Consider the following 23,318-nt stretch of genomic DNA (forward strand, 5'->3'; position numbering starts at 1 on the left):
CATCCAACATAACCCTTAGAACCTTCCCTCTACAAACGAATTAGGCTAAACAAGGAAGTGAGATGGGGAAATCAGAAAGCATGCACCTAGTTCTCACAGGTAAACGTTATATGCCCAAACTCAATATGATCAGAGTGAGATTTTCTCCAGTTTTCATAGTCAAACTGTAGCAGGCTCTCTCTCTCCTCCCTTGATTTGAACCCTTCCCCTTTCAAGTCCCACTTCATTGCACAGTGTTTCCAGGCTCTATTTTTGGTATCAATTGAGCCTGTGAATGAGGTTAACCCATGACTGACTTAGATATGATGTGTCTGTGGATGAGTTTAGCCCATGACTGACTTAGATATGATGTGTCTGTGGATGAGGTTAACCCATGACTGACTTAGATATGATGTGTCTGTGGATGAGGTTAACCCATGACTGACTTAGATATGATGATGATGAGGTTATGTGGATATGATGTGTCTGTGGAACCCATGACTGACTTAGATATGATGTGTCTGTGGATGAGGTTAACCCATGACTGACTTAGATATGATGTGTCTGTGGATGAGGTTAACCCATGACTGACTTAGATATGATGTGTCTGTGGATGAGGTTAACCCATGACTGACTTAGATATGATGTGTCTGTGGATGAGGTTAACCCATGATTGACTTAGATATGATGTGTCTGTGGATGAGGTTAACCCATGACTGACTTAGATATGATGTGTCTGTGTTTATTATATAAAGACGTTGAATAAGCCAATGGTCAGTATTCATCCTGAAGGGCTTTGGTTGACGCCTTTCCCAAAATAATATCGTCATTAGATGTCTTCCCCATAATATCTTTCTTTAATATCGTATATCATTGGATGTCTTCCCCATAATATCTTTCTTTAATAACGTACATCATTGGATGTCTTCCCCATAATATCTTTCTTTAATATCGTATATCATTGGATGTCTTCCCCATCATATGTTTCTTGGTGTTTTGCTCTGGCCTCAGCAATATAATGAAACATTTAGGAGCAGATACGTAGAACAGTAAACCAACACTGGAGGCCAGAATGGCAAAGATCTCCACAGCTACAGTGAACTTCCCAGGAGAGCTGACATAAGCTGGGATAAAGGTGATCCAGACTGCACAGAATATGAGCATGCTGAAGGTGATGAATTTGGCCTCATTGAAGTTATCAGGCAGCTTTCGAGCCAGAAAAGCCAGAACAAAGCCAAAGAGAGCCAGCAGTCCTATATACCCCAATAGAGCACAGAAACCAATAGCTGAACCCACATCACACTCTAGAATGATATTTTCCTTGTAGGTATTCATGTTCTTGTAGAGGAAAGGAGGTGGAGACTGTTAACCAAAGTACACAGATCAGGACCTGTATGAGAGTGAAAGCCAGAACACTGAGTCTCTGCTGTGGAGGACCAAACCATTTCATGATATTACTGGCTGGAAGTGTAGCCCTGAAGGCCATCAACACCACTATTGTTTTCCTCAGAACACAAGACATGCAGAGGACGAAGGTGATCCCAAACGCTGTGTGGCGCAGCATACAGGACCACTCAGAGGGCCGGCCAATGAAAGTAAGAGAACACAGAAAACACAGAGTCAAGGAGAAGAGCAGCAGGAAGCTCAGCTCAGAGTTGCTGGCCTTGACGATGTGAGTCTGTCTGTAGTGGAAGAATATCAGTGCTATTGTCATTGTCAGACACCCACCAAACACAGAGAAGGTTACCAAGTATAACCTTGAGTTCCCTGATGGTTATGTACTCCATCCCTTTCAAATTGCAGTTATCTCCCTCTTCGTTTGACTTGTTGCACATCTCGCTGTATCTGAAAGCATAAACAGTTTGATTATGTACAGCGAGTACATCTTTAGATAGACCAGTAAAGTGCTGGCTGAGATTCTTCCCCACATGAACATGATGAAGGCTAGTGTAAATGCTATGAGGTGGTGTTGCTGACCCGTCTGCACAGGAGAGGCTGTTGAAGCAGCAGACAGGTTTCTTCTTAACGAAGGCCCGGCTGGTACCTGGCAGACAGCTCTCACTGAAGATAGACCTGGGTAAATGGAACACACAGACGCACTTTAAATCAAGGGACCCCTCATATTTAGTCGCAATCACACATAATCATACATTATTCTTTAATACAAAATGTTCACTGTAAATAGACTTTGCCTAAAGGAGTACAGTCACACACAAGGCCATTCAGAACAGTTACACAGACCATCTCCCTAACAGGTCCCTTACCACAGGCCAATGGCCTGCCCAGACAGCACTCAAATTGCTGGCTCTCTGGCTGTGAGGCATCATAGTAGCCAATGGTCTCAATCAAGATGTACCCTATGTTATCCATCAGCCAGTTGACCAGGCCGTAGACCTCCGATGCGTCTCCCTGCCCATCAATAACACCCTCTCACCATGCTGACCAGGGCATAGCCATCAATATCACCCTCTCAGCATGCTGACCAGGCCTTAGCCATCAATAACACCCTCTCAGCATGCTGACCAGGCCTTAGCCATCAATAACACACTCCCAGCATGCTGACCAGGCGTTAGCCATCAATAACACCCTCTCAGCATGCTGACCAGGCCTTAGCCATCAATACCACCCTCTCACCATGCAGACCAGGGCATAGCCATCAATAACACCCTCTCAGCATGCTGACCAGGGCTTAGCCATCAATAACACCCTCTCAGCATGCTGACCAGGGCATAGCCATCAATAACACCCTCTCAGCATGCTGACCAGGGCTTAGCCATCAATAACACCCTCTCAGCATGCTGACCAGGGCATAGCCATCAATAACACCCTCTCAGCATGCTGACCAGGGCTTAGCCATCAATAACACCCTCTCAGCATGCTGACCAGGGCATAGCCATCAATAACACCCTCTCATCATGCTGACCAGGCCTTAGCCATCAATAACACCCTCTCAGCATGCTGACCAGGGCTTAGCCATCAATAACACCCTCTCACCATGCTGACCAGGGTATAGCCATCAATAACACCCTCTCACCATGCTGACCAGGGTATAGCCATCAATAACACCCTCTCACCATGCCAACCAGGGTATAGCCATCAATAACACCCTCTCACCATGCTGACCAGGGTATAGCCATCAATAACACCCTCTCACCATGCCAACCAGGGTATAGCCATCAATAACACCCTCTCACCATGCTGACCAGGGTATAGCCATCAATAACACCCTCTCACCATGCTGACCAGGGCTTAGCCATCAATAACACCCTCTCAGCATGCTGACCAGGGCTTAGCCATCAATAACACCCTCTCACCATGCTGACCAGGGTATAGCCATCAATAACACCCTCTCACCATGCTGACCAGGGTATAGCCATCAATAACACCCTCTCACCATGCCAACCAGGGTATAGCCATCAATAACACCCTCTCACCATGCTGACCAGGGTATAGCCATCAATAACACCCTCTCACCATGCTGACCAGGGTATAGCCATCAATAACACCCTCTCAGCATGCTGACCAGGGCTTAGCCATCAATAACACCCTCTCACCATGCCAACCAGGGTATAGCCATCAATAACACCCTCTCAGCATGCTGACCAGGGCTTAGCCATCAATAACACCCTCTCACCATGCTGACCAGGGTATAGCCATCAATAACACCCTCTCACCATGCTGACCAGGGTATAGCCATCAATAACACCCTCTCACCATGCTTAGTGGTGAAATTCAAGTGGGTGAGGTAATGCAACACCAGGAGGTCTTTTTAAACACAATCTTGCTTTCTCCACCTTCCTCGCATCACAGGCTACAGGTGTTATGTGTTGGTTTAGTAAAGACACAGTGTCACAGGCTACAGGTGTTATTTATTGGCTTAGTAAAGACACAGTGTCACAGGCTACAGGTTTTATTTATTGGCTTAGTAAAGACACAGTGTCACAGGCTACAGGTTTTATTTATTGGCTTAGTAAAGACACAGTGTCACAGGCTACAGGTTTTATTTATTGGCTTAGTAAAGACACAGTGTCACAGGCTACAGGTTTTATTTATTGGCTTAGTAAAGCCACAGTGTCACAGGCTAAAGATATTATTTGTTGGTTTAGTAAAGCCACAGTGTCACAGGCTACAGGTGTTATTTGTTGGTTTAGTAAAGCCACTCTCAGATGCAGACACACTGAATTAACAACCATTTAATAATCCAACAGGGGCAGGCAATTGGCTGGTAAAGGCAGGCAGGGGTCAGTAAACCAGAGGTGGGGCAACGCTACCGGACAGCAGGCAGGCTCAAGGTCAGGGTAGGCAGAGTGGTCAGGCAGGCGGAATCAGAGTCAGGACAGGCAATGGTCAAAACCAGGAGGGCGAGAAAAAGAGAGACTGAGAAAAGCAGGAGTTAATAACAAACACACTGGTTGACTTGACAAACAAGACTAACTGGCAAAAGACAGACAGAGAACACAGGTATAAATACACAGGGGATAATAGGAAAGATGGACGACACCTGGAGGGGGGTGGAGACAATCACAAAGACAGGTGAAACAGATCAGGGTGTGACAGCCACAGAGTTTCAGGCTAAAGGTGTTCTTTTTTGGCCTTGTTACCATAGTCACTGTTGGTTCTGATGGCCCCCACCCAAGTCCAGTCAAAGTGTTTGACCAGCTGGGCCATGGCTCTGCTCATGTAGAGGTCACTAGAAACGGTTCTGAAGTATGAAGGGTATTGCCTTCTGTTACTCAGACAAGCACAGCTGGCTGAATGATTGAGCTGGAAGACAAAAAAAAACACAAAACAGTTCATTTGAACACACTGCTCTGATGTTGCCATTCTGTTAAAAGTAGCACATAGGCAAGACAGTATTTTCACCTAGTATCATCTCCATGTTATGTGCCATGCCAGACACTCCCTGACTCACCACTGGTATGTAGAAGGGCTCCATGGTAGGTGCCATGCCAGACACTCCCTGACTCACCACTGGTATGTAGAAGGGCTCCATGGACGTGCCATGTCAGACACTCCCTGACTCACCACTGGTATGTAGAAGGGCTCCATGGTAGGTGCCATGCCAGACACTCCCTGACTCACCACTGGTATGTAGAAGGGCTCCATGGTAGGTGCCATGTCAGACACTCCCCGACTCACCACTGGTATGTAGAAGGCCTCCATGGTAGGTGCCATGCCAGACACTCCCTGACTCACCACTGGTATGTAGAAGGGCTCCATGGTAGGTGCCATGTCAGAGACTCCTGACTCACCACTGGTATGTGGATGGGCTCCATGGTAGGTGCCATGTCAGAGACTCCCTGACTCACCACTGGGATGTGGAAGGGCTCCATGGTAGGTGCCATGTCAGAGACTCCCTGACTCATCACTGGTATGTAGAAGGGCTCCATGGTAGGTGCCATGTCAGAGACTCCCTGACTCACCACTGGTATGTGGAAGGGCTCCATGGTAGGTGCCATGTCAGACACTCCCTGACTCACCACTGGTATGTGGAAGGGCTCCATGGTAGGTGCCATGTCAGACACTCCCTGACTCACCACTGGTATGTAGAAGGGCTCCATGGTAGGTGCCATGTCAGACACTCCCTGACTCACCACTGGTATGTAGAAGGGCTCCATGGACGTGCCATGTCAGACACTCCCTGACTCACCACTGGTATGTAGAAGGGCTCCATGGTAGGTGCCATGTCAGACACTCCCTGACTCACCACTGGTATGTAGAAGGGCTCCATGGTAGGTGCCATGTCAGACACTCCCTGACTCACCACTGGTATGTAGAAGGGCTCCATGGTAGGTGCCATGTCAGACACTCCCTGACTCACCACTGGTATGTAGAAGGGCTCCATGGTAGGTGCCATGTCAGACACTCCCTGACTCACCACTGGTATGTGGAAGGGCTCCATGGACGTGCCATGTCAGACACTCCCTGACTCACCACTGGTATGTAGAAGGGCTCCATGGTAGGTGCCATGTCAGACACTCCCTGACTCACCACTGGTATGTGGAAGGGCTCCATGGTAGGTGCCATGTCAGACACTCCCTGACTCACCACTGGTATGTAGAAGGGCTCCATGGTAGGTGCCATGTCAGACACTCCCTGACTCACCACTGGTATGTAGAAGGGCTCCATGGACGTGCCATGTCAGACACTCCCTGACTCACCACTGGTATGTAGAAGGGCTCCATGGACGTACCATGTCAGACACTCCCTGACTCACCACTGGTATGTAGAAGGGCTCCATGGACGTGCCATGTCAGACACTCCCTGACTCACCACTGGTATGTAGAAGGGCTCCATGGAGGTGCCATGTCAGACACTCCCTGACTCACCACTGGTATGTGGAAGGGCTCCATGGAGGTGCCATGTCAGACACTCCCTGACTCACCACTGGTATGTAGAAGGGCTCCATGGTAGGTGCCATGTCAGACACTCCCTGACTCACCACTGGTATGTAGAAGGGCTCCATGGTAGGTGCCATGTCAGACACTCCCTGACTCACCACTGGTATGTAGAAGGGCTCCATGGTAGGTGCCATGTCAGACACTCCCTGACTCACCACTGGTATGTAGAAGGGCTCCATGGTAGGTGCCATGTCAGACACTCCCTGACTCACCACTGGTATGTAGAAGGGCTCCATGGTAGGTGCCATGTCAGACACTCCCTGACTCACCACTGGTATGTGGAAGGGCTCCATGGTAGGTGCCATGTCAGACACTCCCTGACTCACCACTGGTATGTAGAAGGGCTCCATGGTAGGTGCCATGTCAGACACTCCCTGACTCACCACTGGTATGTAGAAGGGCTCCATGGTAGGTGCCATGCCAGACACTCCCTGACTCACCACTGGTATGTAGAAGGGCTCCATGGACGTGCCATGTCAGACACTCCCTGACTCACCACTGGTATGTAGAAGGGCTCCATGGTAGGTGCCATGCCAGACACTCCCTGACTCACCACTGGTATGTAGAAGGGCTCCATGGTAGGTGCCATGTCAGACACTCCCCGACTCACCACTGGTATGTAGAAGGCCTCCATGGTAGGTGCCATGCCAGACACTCCCTGACTCACCACTGGTATGTAGAAGGGCTCCATGGTAGGTGCCATGTCAGAGACTCCCTGACTCACCGCTGGTATGTGGATGGGCTCCATGGTAGGTGCCATGCCAGAGACTCCCTGACTCACCACTGGGATGTAGAAGGGCTCCATGGTAGGTGCCATGTCAGAGACTCCCTGACTCACCACTGGTATGTAGAAGGGCTCCATGGTAGGTGCCATGTCAGAGACTCCCTGACTCACCACTGGTATGTGGAAGGGCTCCATGGTAGGTGCCATGTCAGACACTCCCTGACTCACCACTGGTATGTGGAAGGGCTCCATGGTAGGTGCCATGTCAGACACTCCCTGACTCACCACTGGTATGTAGAAGGGCTCCATGGTAGGTGCCATGTCAGACACTCCCTGACTCACCACTGGTATGTAGAAGGGCTCCATGGACGTGCCATGTCAGACACTCCCTGACTCACCACTGGTATGTAGAAGGGCTCCATGGACGTGCCATGTCAGACACTCCCTGACTCACCACTGGTATGTAGAAGGGCTCCATGGTAGGTGCCATGTCAGACACTCCCTGACTCACCACTGGTATGTAGAAGGGCTCCATGGTAGGTGCCATGTCAGACACTCCCTGACTCACCACTGGTATGTAGAAGGGCTCCATGGTAGGTGCCATGTCAGACACTCCCTGACTCACCACTGGTATGTGGAAGGGCTCCATGGACGTGCCATGTCAGACACTCCCTGACTCACCACTGGTATGTAGAAGGGCTCCATGGTAGGTGCCATGTCAGACACTCCCTGACTCACCACTGGTATGTGGAAGGGCTCCATGGTAGGTGCCATGTCAGACACTCCCTGACTCACCACTGGTATGTAGAAGGGCTCCATGGTAGGTGCCATGTCAGACACTCCCTGACTCACCACTGGTATGTAGAAGGGCTCCATGGACGTGCCATGTCAGACACTCCCTGACTCACCACTGGTATGTAGAAGGGCTCCATGGACGTGCCATGTCAGACACTCCCTGACTCACCACTGGTATGTAGAAGGGCTCCATGGACGTGCCATGTCAGACACTCCCTGACTCACCACTGGTATGTAGAAGGGCTCCATGGACGTACCATGTCAGACACTCCCTGACTCACCACTGGTATGTGGAAGGGCTCCATGGACGTACCATGTCAGACACTCCCTGACTCACCACTGGTATGTAGAAGGGCTCCATGGTAGGTGCCATGTCAGACACTCCCTGACTCACCACTGGTATGTAGAAGGGCTCCATGGTAGGTGCCATGTCAGACACTCCCTGACTCACCACTGGTATGTAGAAGGGCTCCATGGTAGGTGCCATGTCAGACACTCCCTGACTCACCACTGGTATGTAGAAGGGCTCCATGGTAGGTGCCATGTCAGACACTCCCTGACTCACCACTGGTATGTAGAAGGGCTCCATGGTAGGTGCCATGTCAGACACTCCCTGACTCACCACTGGTATGTAGAAGGGCTCCATGGTAGGTGCCATGTCAGACACTCCCTGACTCACCACTGGTATGTGGAAGGGCTCCATGGACGTGCCATGTCAGACACTCCCTGACTCACCACTGGTATGTAGAAGGGCTCCATGGTAGGTGCCATGTCAGACACTCCCTGACTCACCACTGGTATGTGGAAGGGCTCCATGGTAGGTGCCATGTCAGACACTCCCTGACTCACCACTGGTATGTAGAAGGGCTCCATGGTAGGTGCCATGTCAGACACTCCCTGACTCACCACTGGTATGTAGAAGGGCTCCATGGACGTGCCATGTCAGACACTCCCTGACTCACCACTGGTATGTAGAAGGGCTCCATGGACGTACCATGTCAGACACTCCCTGACTCACCACTGGTATGTAGAAGGGCTCCATGGACGTGCCATGTCAGACACTCCCTGACTCACCACTGGTATGTAGAAGGGCTCAATGGACGTGCCATGTCAGACACTCCCTGACTCACCACTGGTATGTAGAAGGGCTCCATGGACGTACCATGTCAGACACTCCCTGACTCACCACTGGTATGTGGAAGGGCTCCATGGACGTACCATGTCAGACACTCCCTGACTCACCACTGGTATGTAGAAGGGCTCCATGGTAGGTGCCATGTCAGACACTCCCTGACTCACCACTGGTATGTAGAAGGGCTCCATGGTAGGTGCCATGTCAGACACTCCCTGACTCACCACTGGTATGTAGAAGGGCTCCATGGTAGGTGCCATGTCAGACACTCCCTGACTCACCACTGGTATGTAGAAAGGCTCCATGGTAGGTGCCATGTCAGACACTCCCTGACTCACCACTGGTATGTAGAAGGGCTCCATGGTAGGTGCCATGTCAGACACTCCCTGACTCACCACTGGTATGTGGAAGGGCTCCATGGACGTGCCATGTCAGACACTCCCTGACTCACCACTGGTATGTAGAAGGGCTCCATGGTAGGTGCCATGTCAGACACTCCCTGACTCACCACTGGTATGTAGAAGGGCTCCATGGTGCGTGCCATGCCTATAGTGGAGGTGGTGGTCTCCCCTATGACAGCGTGTACGGTGGTCGGGCTTGGTTCAGCTCTGTGGCCCCTCCTCATATCCGTTTATCAGATTCAGGGACACCCGCACAGAGGGTGAGGCACAAGTTAAAAGGATCCTGTAGCCCAGAGACAGCCCTGGCAGCAGCTCAGAGCTGTTATTGATCTCCACTATGGCAAAGATCATGTTCTGGTTGTACTGGAGCTCACCTGGGTCATTTTGTATGATGCCCCTGAATGTTTTAAAGGAGTTTTGGATATGAGTGATGGACATATGGCTTACATATTCAAACCTGAGGATTTAACTGTAAAGATTTTCACAGACAGCGGACCCAAACCCCTTTATCATGCAAAACCCGGGAGTTTTTCTCCTGCGCTGCATATGAGAGAATGGCTTAAGATAAGGCTAGCGCTCTGTCAAATTGAACAGGCCCTGAATATCTCTCCTTAGGCTATGCATTGGAAGAGCTTGTGTGGGGCGGGCGCAGTGATTTGAAAGCCATAAGGATCTCTTCAATGGCATATAGCCCCGAATCCAATGTGACAATTTGATAGTAAAAAAGCAACAAAGTCTGTCTGTCCATATGTATGTTCCAAAGCCTGCAAGGATGTAACCTTTTTCATGCCCGTGTTTAGCTTTAAATGGGTTGATTACCCATTATTCATAACCCTGATGAAAAAGATGGACAGTCTTTTCCAAACGTGAACAATTACGTCGCTGGCCGCTTCTATCCTTAAGACAAACACAGGGTCTACAGGATAGATGTTTGATCTATCCATTAGGTGAAAACTTACGGAGCCTTGACGGAGCGTGTGTGGGATATCCTGCGAGCAAGAGAGTCTGTCTTGACGGTGGTGAATTGGAGACAGATGGATGTAGAAACATATAGCCGGGCCCTTTATCTGTAATAAAGGAATAGTAAAAATGTTAAAATAATTATAGCATGTTTTAAAAGGTCTGTACCTAAGATTTAGAATTAAAGGGTATTAATGCTATATCTCACCCCTTAACGAACGGGAATCTCTCGCTTTCTCTATCACCTCGGTCTGTAGTGGAGAAATGAAATGTCTTAAAAAAATGTTTATATGAATACAGTCTTTCCTACAACAGCATGTTATAAAGATTTAAAGGTTATTAAAAGATTAGTACTGTGTCTGGTAATGATATATAACTGTTGTACAACCAATGTTTATATATAAATGTTTCAATATTGCGCAGTAAAATTGTTTAAGTAATTATAACATGTTTTAAAAAGGTCTGTAAAAAATATTATGAATAAGTTGTTTTAAAGCGGTATCTCACCTTTAACGAAGGGGCCTGGAGAAAAAAAGGCTTTTGAAAAATATGTGTGCTTGTGTGGGGGTGTGCTTGTGTGGGGGGTGTGCTTGTGTGGGGGGTGTGCTTGTGTGGGGGGGTGTGCTTGGGTGGGGGTGTGTGCTTGCAATGGGGGGGTGTGCTTGTGTGGGGGGTGTGCTTGCAATGGGGGTGTGTGCTTGTGGGGGGGTGTGCTTGTGGGGGGGTGCTTGCAATGGGGGGGTGTGCTTGCAATGGGGGATGTGCTTGCAATGGGGGGTGTGCTTGTGGGGGGTTCTTGTGGGGGGTGCTTGCAATGGGGTGTGTGATTGCAATGGGGGATGTGCTTGCAATGGGGGGTGCTTGTGGGGGTATGCTTGTGGGGGGGTGCTTGTGTGGGGGGTGTGCTTGCAATGGGGGGATGTGCTTGCAATGGGGGATGTGCTTGCAATGGCGGGATGTGCTTGCAATAGGGGGTGTGTGCTTGGGGGTGGGGTGCTTGCAATAGGGGGTGTGCTTGTGGGGGGTGTGCTTGCAATAGGGGTGTGCTTGCAATGGGGTGTGCTTGTGGGGGGGGCTTGTGGGGGGGGGGGGGTGGGAGAATGTATGTATGTGTGTTTTAAAACAAAAGGCGGTGGGGGCGTGTGTCTCTGCATGGGACGTTTGAAACCAAAAAGGTGCGTGCGGCTGTTTTGGATTGTGTGTGCGTCTCTTCAATTGGGCTTTCCACTTTCGATTCATTACCACACATGCCTTTCAAATACGTATTTATCTCACCCCCAAGGATGTGGGGGGCTAAAAAGTCAAACAACCCCGGCAGAATATATCTTGTCGAGACAACCTCCTACGGTTTAATTAAAACATATGTTGTTTCTAATCAGCACATATACTAACGCCCCCCACCCCGGTCTATACATTTACATCGTCACCCCCCAAGCTGCTACCCCTGAGGTTGTAGGAAATCAAAATGCTGGCAGACAGAATATGACGAGAAAACCACCCGTTGTTTTTGGGTCTCTAAACATTCTGGGGTATTATATGACCATTTCTGTATACAGGATGTCTCCCGATAAACGTCACTCCCGCTCTGTAAACTAATTACAGAATATCTCTCCTTAGAGACACGACCACAGAGCAAGGCTAGTGACAACAGATACTATCCATTCTGTACGTACGGCAAAAGTGAAACTCCAGACAAGGCCACCAGCCCCGAAGAGTTAGTAGCCCGGAACAGCTAAAAGATCATCTGTGAATCCGTCCTAATGGAGCTTTCTGAATGTGAGATAGTGAAAATAATATATTACATTTGGATGTGTTAGGTATTTTATGGGAATTTTGGGATATTACATTTTGATATTATTGTAGTATTAAACAGTACTTATATGTGTCACGTTCTGACCTTTATTTCCTTTGTTTTGTCATTATTTAGTATGGTCAGGGCGTGAGTTGGGGTGGGCAGTCTATGTTTGTTTTTCTATGATTTGGGTATTTCTGTGGTTCGGCCTAGTATGGTTCTCAATCAGAGGCAGGTGTCATTAGTTGTATCTGATCGGGAACCATATTTAGGTAGCCTGGGTTTCACTGTGTGTTTGTGGGTGATTGTTCCTGTCTCTGTGTTTGCACCAGATAGGGCTGTTTTGGTTTTTCCACATTTCTTGTTTTGTTAGTTTATTAATGTATAGTGTCTTTATTAAAGAACCATGAATAACCACCACGCTGCGTTTTGGTCCGCCTCTCCACCTCAAGAAAACCGTTACAATATGTTTTTTTTAACTGGGGCCAACGATTTTTAAGGTAATATGTCAAATGCATATATTCTTATAATTAAAAAATGTGTTTATATATCTTATAAATTTGTGTTAATATTATGTAACGTTTCTAGGGTATCCGTCCTTTACCCAGTTGCTCTGGGGAATAAATGGTTTGGAACAGCCTTCATAAGAGGATTCAGCAGAGCAAAACGCATGCAGCCAGTCCCCATCACACGATTGTCCACGTAAATCCATTAATAACATCCATAAGAATATATATACAAAAAATATATATATAAACAAAAAGTGTGCACCCTATATTAAACTATTTTGTATTTACAGCTGACAGACCACAAAGAAGGATCCCGGCTGCAATATGGACTCTGAACCATTACAGCGGAGACGATGACATAGATGCTATTCTCCCGTTCTGTACGAACGTTTTTTCAGACAAACCGAGAACCTCGGCTATAACCGCCACATCAACTCCCCCTGGAACCTCCACCCACACACTCCATATTCCAGACCCAAACAAGCAACGCACAACTTATGCGCAAGTGCATTGCGCAGAATCACCCCAGCCATATGAACAGACAGACTTCGTCGCTTTTGTACTATCAAATTGTTCACATGCTAAAATTGTCACTTCGGGGCTATATGCCATTGAAAATATCCTTATGGCTTTCAAGTCACTGCGCCCGCACACAAGCTCTTCCAATGCATAGCCTGGCAGGTTTGTACCACTCAGGGCCTGTTCAATTTGACAGAGCGCTAGCCTTATCTTAGGCAATTTTCTCATACTCAGTGCAGGAGAAACTCCCGGGTTTGCATGATAAAGGGGTGTCACGCCTTGGTCTTAGTATTTTGTGTTTTCTTTAATATTTGATCAGGCCAGGGTGTGACATGGGTTTATGTTGTTGTATTTCGTATTGGGGTTTTGTATTATTGGGATTGTGGCTGAGTAGGGGTGTTGTATGGGCTTGGCTGCCTGAGGCGGTTCTCAATCAGAGTCAGGTGATTCTCGTTGTCTCTGATTGGGAACCGTATTTAGGTAGCCTGGTTTCGCTTTGTATTTCGTGGGTGATTGTTCCTGTCTCTGTGTCGTTTCACCAGATAGGCTGTAATTAGGTTTCACGTTCCGTTTGTTGTTTAGTATTTTGTATAGTTATTTCATGTGTCACTTTTACTATTAAAGTCATGAGTAACCACTACTCTGCATTTCGGTCCGACTCTCATTCTACAAACGAAGAACGCCGTTACAAGGGGTTTGGTACCGCTGTCTGTGAAAATCTTCACAGTTGAATCCACAGGTTTGAATATGTAAGCCATATGTCAATCACTCATATCCAAAACTCCTTTAAAACATTCAGGGGCATCATACAAAATGTCCTCGAGGATTTTATCATTGGATTCGTGACAAGAGATGCATAGCACCCCGAGAATTGGCATAGGAGACATCATTTTCTGTTTAATGTTCTGGGTTTTATTTAAAACATCTTGTTTAGTGTTCTGGGGCCGCTCGTGTTGTTCTGGGCCTTATTTATAATGCGTCTGCCGCCTACACAATCCCCCCAGACATTCCTGCTTCATAGACAACAACCCTAAAGGCAATAAAATAGGGTGGGTGTGGGGTCATCCTCTTTGAAATGTTCAAACACATACCCCCCCCCCAGTTCCACGAGGTCCCTACACATCAATCATAATGACAAGTTCAAAGGAATAGATGCAATATAGCCATAAAATAACACACACACTCTAACACGTGACAACAGTGTTGTGTCTTTGGGTATGCCGGATTAAGTGATATGACATGCTATTCTATAAAATCCTTTCTCTGTAATTAATATTAACTGATCGAGCTAATCATGGAAATGTAATTAACTAGAAAGTCGGGGCACCACGAAATAATATTTATAGAGCTGTTATCTTCCGAATAAACTCTTAAAGATCTAGTAATATTTTACATCAATAGCAGTCAATATTAATCGTCACCTTATTTCAGTCTCATCTGAAAGTTGTAAATTCTTAGTTATCTGCACGAACCCAGTCTTCACTATGAGTCATCCATACATCAATTGTCTTAAATCATTTATTTACTAACTAAGTAATTCACAGAAATGCATAAACAAACAGTAGATAGTTACAAGGAAAAGATAATGGAGTTTTCCTAGTGGGATAAACCAGCATTGCGGCTTGGTGTACAAAGGGGAAGAGGGGGTCGACTGAGATAAGACAACACACATTTGATAATTATAACAATTGTAATGCTAATCCCTTGCACATTCGGGAACAATTGCAATCAATATATATTTTTACGCTCAGTGTGTCGTCGGGATCTCTGTTGAAACGTTTGTTTCTGTTGGAGAGTCTGTCCGCCCTCTCTCTCTCTCTCTGTCGTGGTTAGTATGGATAGTTCAGAGTGACATTCAATCACGTCGTTATAGAATAGATGTTTCTGCGGTTGTCGGTCTTCGCGTTCAATGATACCGAATTCCTGCAGACTAGTAATTTAATCAAACACTTGTTCTTATTCTGTTGGTATCGATAGTCTAAGAGTTTAACCTCTTCAACCTATGGGGGCGCTATTTCATTATTGGATAAAAAAAACGTGCCCGTTTTAAGCACAATATTTTGTCACAAAAAGATGCTCGACTATGCATATAATTGACAGCTTTGGAAAGAAAACACTCTGACGTTTCCAAAACTGCAAAGATATTATCTGTGAGTGCCCCAGAACTGATGCTACAGGCGAAACCAAGATGAAACTTCAAACAGGAAATGAGCAGGATTTTTGAGGCTCTGTTTTTCATTGTCTCCTTATATGGCTGTGAAAGCGCCTGCCCTTTCTATCGTTTCTCCAAGTTGTCTGCAGCATTGTGACGTATTTGTAGGCATATCATTGGAAGATTGGCCATAAGAGACTACATTTACCAGGTGTCCGCCCGGTGTCCTTTGTTGAAATTGCTGCGTAATTTCCAAGATGCTCGCATTCATCCATGTGATTGAGACAGAGAGGAGACTTCCAGGAACGGTATATCATGAAGAGATATGTGAAAAACACCTTGAGGATTGATTCTAAACAACGTTTACCATGTTTCAGTCGATATTATGGAGTTAATGTGGAAAAAAGTTTGGCGTTTTGATGAATGAATTTTCGTTTTTTTTTGGTAGCCAAACATGACACAGAAAACGGACTTCGGATTTCTCCTGCACAAATAATCTTCCAGGAAAAACTGAACATTTGCTATCTAACTGAGAGTCTCCTCATTGAAAACATCCGAAGTTCTTCAAAGGTAAATTACTTTATTTGAATGGTTTTCTGGTTTTTGTGAAAATGTTGCCTGCTGAATGCTAACGCTAAATGCTATGCTAACTATCAATGCTTTTACACAAATGCTTGTTTTGCTATGGTTGAGAAGCATATTTTTGAAAATCTGAGATGACACTGTTGTTAACAAAAGACTAAGCTTGAGAGCTAGCATATTTATTTCATTTAATTTGCGATTTTCATGAATAGTTAACGTTGCGTTATGGTAATGAGCTTGAGGCTGTAGTCACGATCCCGGATCCGGGATGGCTCGACGCAAGAAGTTAACCACGTGGTATGGTTAAAAGATTCACCAATCGTCTCAAACCTTGGCCCTCTCTTTATCGAGGTAAGCTGGTCTGCAACCTTTGTCCTCTCGTGATTGAGAGAAACATGGTCTGTTGAGGAATTCTCAAGGTGGGGGTTTTATTCGGAAGAGCAGAAAAAGGCTGTCTCATGACGCCAAGTCCTGGCTGTGTTCATGGGGGCGTGCCAGTGACTTAAGTGAAACTTTACACAGAAATACAATTCTCTCACATTACATCATTACATAGCATCCCATAATTTCACAAATAGTTTAATCTTTCCTCATTCATCCTGTACAGAAATTAGATGCAAGCCTCATAACTGAGGCTATTATATAAACAGAGTTTTGGTAATGTGGCCGTATTGTCTCTCATGAGTTTCACAAAATTGTCCCAAACGGACCAGTTCGTAGCTAGATGCTTCACCGATCTTTTATACCTTCTCCAGAACATAAATGTTGATCAGACCTCAAGTTCTGTGAGGTGGAAGAAATTCCTTTGTTTTCTCTATGAAAACATCCCTCTCTATATACTGTGGCCATGAGGAGATAATCTCCTCCAGGAATTTACGACCTGAGGTCGCAGCAGCCTGAATGTAGGAGACAGAGATAGATGGATGGGCTTGCTGTACCCAAAGAGGGCAACGTCATGATAACAGGAACAGGATGCACTTATATTGGCATAACCGCGTGACACCTTCCCGCCAGGATGTCCTGACCGGATGCCCATATTTGGGCATGTACGTGTCATCCGGACATAGGCTCATAAATCAGACGTTTGACGTGCGACGTCTACTTTATTCTCTCTACTGGATTTTGGTGAAAGGAGAAAATGTCTCCTAAGTTGATGTCTCCCTCGTTTGAGAGCTGTGACAGTTATTTTGTTCCATAACATCTGCACACAGGCTCCCCAGCCTTAGCTGTGACTGTTAGTGGAGTGATCACCAGGAGATCTTCCAGCTGCGGTGTCTCACATGTTAGGGTCCTGACAGCACTCCCTCTGTAATCCTTGATATGTTACCGTTAATGATGGGTGGGATGCTATCGGAGATTATCCCTCTCGTGGTGTGGGGGCTGTGCTTTGGCAAAGCGGGTGGGGTTAAATCCTTTCTGGTTGGGCTGTCTGGGGGTATCGTAGGACAGGGCCACAGTGTTCCCCTCACCCTGTCTCAGCCTCCAGTATCTATGCTGCAATAGTCTATGTGCTGGGGTCTAATTCTCCCATCTCTCTCTCTCTCTCCCCTCCCGGAGGACCTGAGACCTTGGACCATGCCGCAGCACTACCTGGCCTGATGACTCCTGGCTGTCCCGAGTCCACCTGGTCGTGCTGCTGCTCCAGTTTCAACTGTTCTGCCTGCGGCTATGGAACCCAGACCTGTTCACCGGATGTTCCACCTTGTCACGGACCTGCTGTTTTCGACTCTCTCTCTCTCTCTCTCTCTCTATCCTTCTCTAACGCTCCTGCTGTCTCAACCACTGAAAGCTCGGCTATGAAAAGCAATCTGACATTTACTCCTGAGGTGCTGACCTGTTTCACCTTCTACAACCACTGATTATTATTTGACCCTGCTGGTCATCTATGAACATTTGAACATCTTGAAGAACCATCTGGCCTTAATGGCCATGTACTCTTATAATCTCAATCCAGCACAGCCAGAAGAGGACTGGCCACCCCTCAGAGCCTGGTTCCTCTCTAAGTTTACTAGGTTTTGGCCTTGCAAGGGAGTTTTTCTTAGCCACGGTGCTTCTATATAAAAATAGATAACTGTGCTTCTCCAAGCATGCAATTATAGCCTAGGAATATAGCCTACGGTATGGATAATTTGATTGAGACCATACTAAACAGCATATAGACGTACTTGATGTTGCGCACAGTGCGGAGAATCAGAGATGAAGGGCGGCATCGGGCACACATGGAGATTTAGCCTAATAAGCAACTCATTCTAAAACAATTAAAAATATTGAAATGTCAAAAATGAAAAATTACATGACCCTCTTCTGGACTAGATAAAAAAAAAAAAACATCCCCCTGAATTAAATTGAAACCTTTTTCCTCCAGGTCCCTGTTCTGTAAACTACATTACTGTGATTTTACATGACTTTTCCCCATTATGTGTTTTTTTGTATTTTTCTCTGGTTTAAGTAATATGATATAACACTTTGGACCAAATATACAGAAAAGCAACCCAAAACTGGAGGCCAAAATGGCAAATATCTCTACAGCTACTGTGAACTTCCCAGGAGAGCTGACATAAGCTGGTATAAAGGTGATCCAGACTGCACAGAATATGAGCATGCTGAAGGTGATGAATTTGGCCTCACTGAAATTATCAGGCAGCTTTCGAGCCAGAAAAGCCAGCACAAAGCACAAGAGAGCCAGCAGTCCTATATACCCCAACACAGCCCAGAAACCAATAGCTGAACCCACATCACACTCTAGAATGACCTTTTCAGTGGCGTGGGCTGTGTTTTTGACTGGGACTGAAGGAGCTAGAGCTAACCAGAGAACACATATAACCACCTGTAGGAGGGTACAACTGAACACACTGATTCTCTGGAGAGGAATAGAGCACTGGGGAACTGTATTGCCTGGCATTGTGGCCTGGAAAGCTATCACCACTGCTATGGTCTTTGCCAGGACGCAGGACATACACAGAGCAAAGGTGATCCCAAACGCTGTGTGGCGCAACATACAGGACCACTCAGAGGGCCGGCCAATGAAAGTAAGAGAACACAGAAAACACAGAGTCAAGGAGAAGAGCAGCAGGAAGCTCAGCTCAGAGTTGCTGGCCTTGACGATCGGAGTCTCTCGGAAGCAAAAGAAGATCAATGACACCACTATGGTCAAACATGCTCCAACCAATGAGATTGTAGCCAGGAGGATTCCCATGGTTTCGTCAAATGAGAGAAATTCCACCACCTTTCGGACACATCGACTCTTGTCTCCGTTGGACCAGTATTCCAGGGAACACTGTGTGCATTTAGCTGAATCTACAAGGAAAACGCTATAGTCAATCTGATCTATAGTCACGTTGTGTATTATATTCTAGAAGATAACACATTCTACATTTTATGTATCTATTTGGTAAGTGGATTTGGTTAGTATCAGTCAGAGCGACATCAGAGGCCGCTAGTGGCCCCCAGAGCAAAAATAAATGTTGCTTAGGGCTCCCAGAAGGCTACACTCTTAGAAAAAACATGCTATCTAGAACCAAAAGGGATTCTTTCGGCGGTCCCCATAGGAGAACCCTTTCAAGAACACTATTTGGTTCCAGGTAGAACCATTTTGTGTTCCATATAAAACGTTTTCCAAAGAGGGTTCTACATGGAACACAAAAGAGTTCTACCTGGAACCAAAAAGAGTTCAACCTGGAACCAAAAAGGGTTATCCTATGGGGACACCCGAAGAACCCTTTTGGAACCCTTTTTTCTACGAGTATAGGGCCGGCGGTGGTATCAGTTGTCTCACCTGTTAGGTTGCTGATCTCTCCAGCAGCACAGGGGATACAGGAAAAACAGCAGACTGGCATTCCTTTGATCTCTGCTTGGCGGTACCCTGGGAGGCAGCTGTCACTACACACAGACCGAGGCCTCTGAAACACAATACAACACCTGCTCACTCCCTCTTCCTGTCTCTCTCTCTCTTTACTCCTTCACTCACATTATTAAACCCATTGGTTACACAATCATTCAATTCATTCTCACAGTGTGTGTCAACAGATTTCTACCATCAATTCAAATATATTTAATGTAATAATCAGTATTTTGTTTAAGTACCTGTACTTGCTACCATGTGTTTTCTGTGTAACTGTGTACCTTTAAGGGATTGTCAGCCCATACAATCTGTATCCCATTCATGGCAAACTGGTCTCCTTTAGGGAGATAGGCATTGTAATTCCCCACAGTGACAAACACAGTCTCTCCTGCCTGGTCTCTCTGCCAGTTCACCAGCTCATAGATGGCTGTGGGGTCTCCGTTCTCATCAAAATAAACTCTCTCCCCAGACTTCATGATGAAGTTTACATCTCGCAGGTATCTCAACACCTGCAAGAGTTAAAATAATCAACATGGATTATAGTGTAAAATTCATACACAACACTGTCCCCATCGGAGAACGCTTTTTGGTTCAAGGTAGAATAATTTTTGGAAAAGGTTTTATATGGAACCCAAAGTGTTCTACTTGGAACCAAAGAGGGTTCCTCAAAGTGTTCTCCTATGAGGACAGCTGAAGAGCCCTTTATGTTCTAGATAGCACCTTTTTTCTAAGACTGTAGAATTCAAGTACTTTAGAAATAACATTGTGTGATTGTAAATATTTGGCAATTTCATAAAACCTGTCTGTCAATTTTCAAATCTGTTGAACAAAATGAGCTTTCGGTGGCCGATAGAGGTAGCCACTCACCTGTCCTGGCTCGATGCTGTCTCTGTGTGCACAGTTCCTATTCCCACCTTGGCCTTCACCGTGCCTGCAGGTCAGCAGGTCATGTATGGAGTGAGCCACAGCATACACTGCCTTATACACATTATTAGAGAACCTCAGCTCGGAAGTGTCAGTAAAGGGGTTACTGATTTCCTCCAGTCTCTCAGACCCAGAGCACTGACTCTGCCTAGGCCCACTGTCTTTCTCCTGCTGAGGGGAAAACCTGCAGCTGAACGTGGTCTCCCAGAACTCTCTGAGCAGGGTGTTGTTTGGATCTTGGGCTGGACCGACCCGGAGCAGGAACTCTCTGAGGCCTGGGATCTTAGACTTACTGATGGTGAATCCCAGAGTACCGCTGAGGACAGGAGAGCTCCTCCTAGTGGCCAGGCGATCAATAGTTATCCAGGACTCACTGCCTACCCACTGCAGCCCGGTCAGGTTCTGGGCCAGTGCCTCCTCCAGCAGAACATCCATCTCCCACTGGGACAGAAAGGCCACCACAACCTTGGAGCTGGCCCTGCTAATCACCTCAACCACCCTGGCTATCTGCTCCCTGGGGTTGTTCCATAAGATAGCCTCAGAGTACTCTATACACACACCCTCCAGACCAGCAGCCTCCATGAAGGTCGCCATGCCGTTGTTCCCGTAAGCATTGTCACTTCTAACAGCCCCCACCCAGGTCCAGCCAAAGTATTTGACCAGTTGGGCCAGGGCTCTACTCTGGTAGAAGTCACTGGGGATGGTTCTGAAGAAGGAGGGGAACTCCTTTCTGTTACTCAGACATGCGCAGGTGGCGAAGTGGCTGATCTATATAGAACAGGAGGAATAAGACAATAAGTAATCATTTTTCATCAGCCAGAATTGTTCAACTGTATGTGTGACTTCATTACCACTGGTATTTGAAAAGCTCCTGTGGATCGTGACATCACAATAGTGGAGGAAGAATCAGAGGCACCAATGATGGCGTGGACTGCTGATTGGCCAGAGCAGGTCTTTCCCACCGTCCTCTCCTGACCGTTCATCAGAGCCATAACCGCACGCATGGAGGACAGAGTCGAGCCACAACTATCATATATCCTGTAGCCAATAGAGATGTTGGGGAGCAGAGAACTGCTGTTATTGATCTCTTCGATGGCGAAGATCATGGTCTGAGCTAAATGAAAATCTAAGAGGTTCATGCTGCGGAAACAAAAGGGGAACAAAAAGCATTGCATTAGGTTCGTCTGGTAGAAGATGTGAAACTGCAGAAATGACCATAAATGACCACATAAATCCATCACAGAGACTGGGTGACTGTGAAAGAGCTTACCTGGAGCAGATGAGAGGAGGTGGTGTGTCTGTGAAGGAGAGCGGGGGCTCTGAGATTTTGGTGTGGATGGAGAATGCTCCTCCGATAGTCACGTCTCCTTCCTTGGACAGCATAGGGAACTCTGGTCTTCCCAGTATCCGACAGAGAGCCTCCTCTCCCTCTGCCCAAAAGGCTCCTAACACCCCCATCACTACCACCCATAGTAGCTGCATCACACTCTCTCACACACTCTGTAAGAGGCCTCCTAAAGGAATCACGGAAGACCTGACCCCCACCCCCTAAAATGTCTGGGTTTTATGCATGCTGGAGACTGTGACGCTTTCTTCTAAGCAAATCAGAGAAGGATGAGGTCATAAGGGCTGTGTTTTGGCTGTGCTACTGCCAAAATACACAACACAACAGTTTTATAACAAATACCATACATTATATATTCAAACTCCTGCATATTTAAGTTTGACCAATGTTGTTATACACATTTTCCTAGTGAGTGATAACGAATACAGATTGTGTGTGTTTTAGGACTGCTAATGTCAGCACACAGTATACAGGTGGAAGAAGGTGTCAAATTCAAGTCCTTTGTGTGTATAGTTGTGCTTCCCTCTCAAACCTGCATGTTTTCCTAAACCTTAGCCTCCAGATGTAATCTCTCAGTGTACACCCTAATCACCAAACCTTAGCCTCCAGATGTAATCTCTCAGTGTACACCCTAATCACCAAACCTTAGCCTCCAGATGTAATCTCTCAGTGTACACCCTAATCACCAAACCTTATTAGAAAACAGATGTTCACACACCTTGCTCACAAGTTTTTATGGGATATGGGGGTGCATTCCTAACCAACTTAAAACTGAAATATGTCTGATGTTGACTTACTAGTTTAGTATAGGTTGAGTATCTGATGAGCAGTAGGGTCGTTCCACGAAATGAGTCCGATTTGCATCCCTTTAATATTTTAAGTAGAAATTGTGCCCCAATATTGCATTTCAAAAGCGTGTTGTATTTAAATGAACATTATATTTTTTTAATGTGTCAGACTAGTTGAAGTGTACAAATTCAGCATTTTCACATGTCCCTCTGCTCACACTGTGACTTCTCGGAAGATTTCAACCAACTTAACCGCAAAATGTCTCCAAATGTTCACCATCATTTTAAAGCCCCTGTTATTTTGTTGATAATTATTATTTATTTCATGTGAATAGTGAATTTTTAAGGAAAAAGGAAACTTCCTCATTGTAAGGTCAACACTATTACATGAACTGGACTCTTGTTTTAACGTGGGGAAACTATTGTGTTTTTGGCCATATTCTGGTGTTTTGTGGTGAGAAACTGAGTGGGTCA

The 23,318-nt window shown here is 46.4% G+C and overlaps 1 protein-coding gene and 1 pseudogene across 1 annotated transcript; both read right to left on the bottom strand.

Annotated features, from left to right (window-relative positions):
• Nucleotides 1–899: 899 nt before the first annotated feature.
• LOC118377018 (extracellular calcium-sensing receptor-like) lies at nt 900–9,870 on the bottom strand (annotated as a pseudogene).
• An 8,352-nt stretch (nt 9,871–18,222) lies between these two features.
• LOC118377020 (extracellular calcium-sensing receptor) lies at nt 18,223–22,169 on the bottom strand. The gene is made up of 6 exons (XM_035763833.2): nt 21,982–22,169; nt 21,563–21,851; nt 20,655–21,479; nt 20,069–20,296; nt 19,722–19,845; nt 18,223–19,243 (listed from the first exon to the last, which is right to left on the bottom strand). The coding sequence occupies exons 1-6, from the start codon at nt 22,167–22,169 to the stop codon at nt 18,333–18,335; spliced, it is 2,565 nt and encodes an 854-aa protein (XP_035619726.2). The 3' UTR covers nt 18,223–18,332.
• Nucleotides 22,170–23,318: the final 1,149 nt, after the last annotated feature.

Source organism: Oncorhynchus keta, chromosome 18 (assembly GCF_023373465.1).
Source record: "Oncorhynchus keta strain PuntledgeMale-10-30-2019 chromosome 18, Oket_V2, whole genome shotgun sequence".
NCBI classification, from domain to species: Eukaryota; Metazoa; Chordata; class Actinopteri; order Salmoniformes; family Salmonidae; genus Oncorhynchus; species Oncorhynchus keta.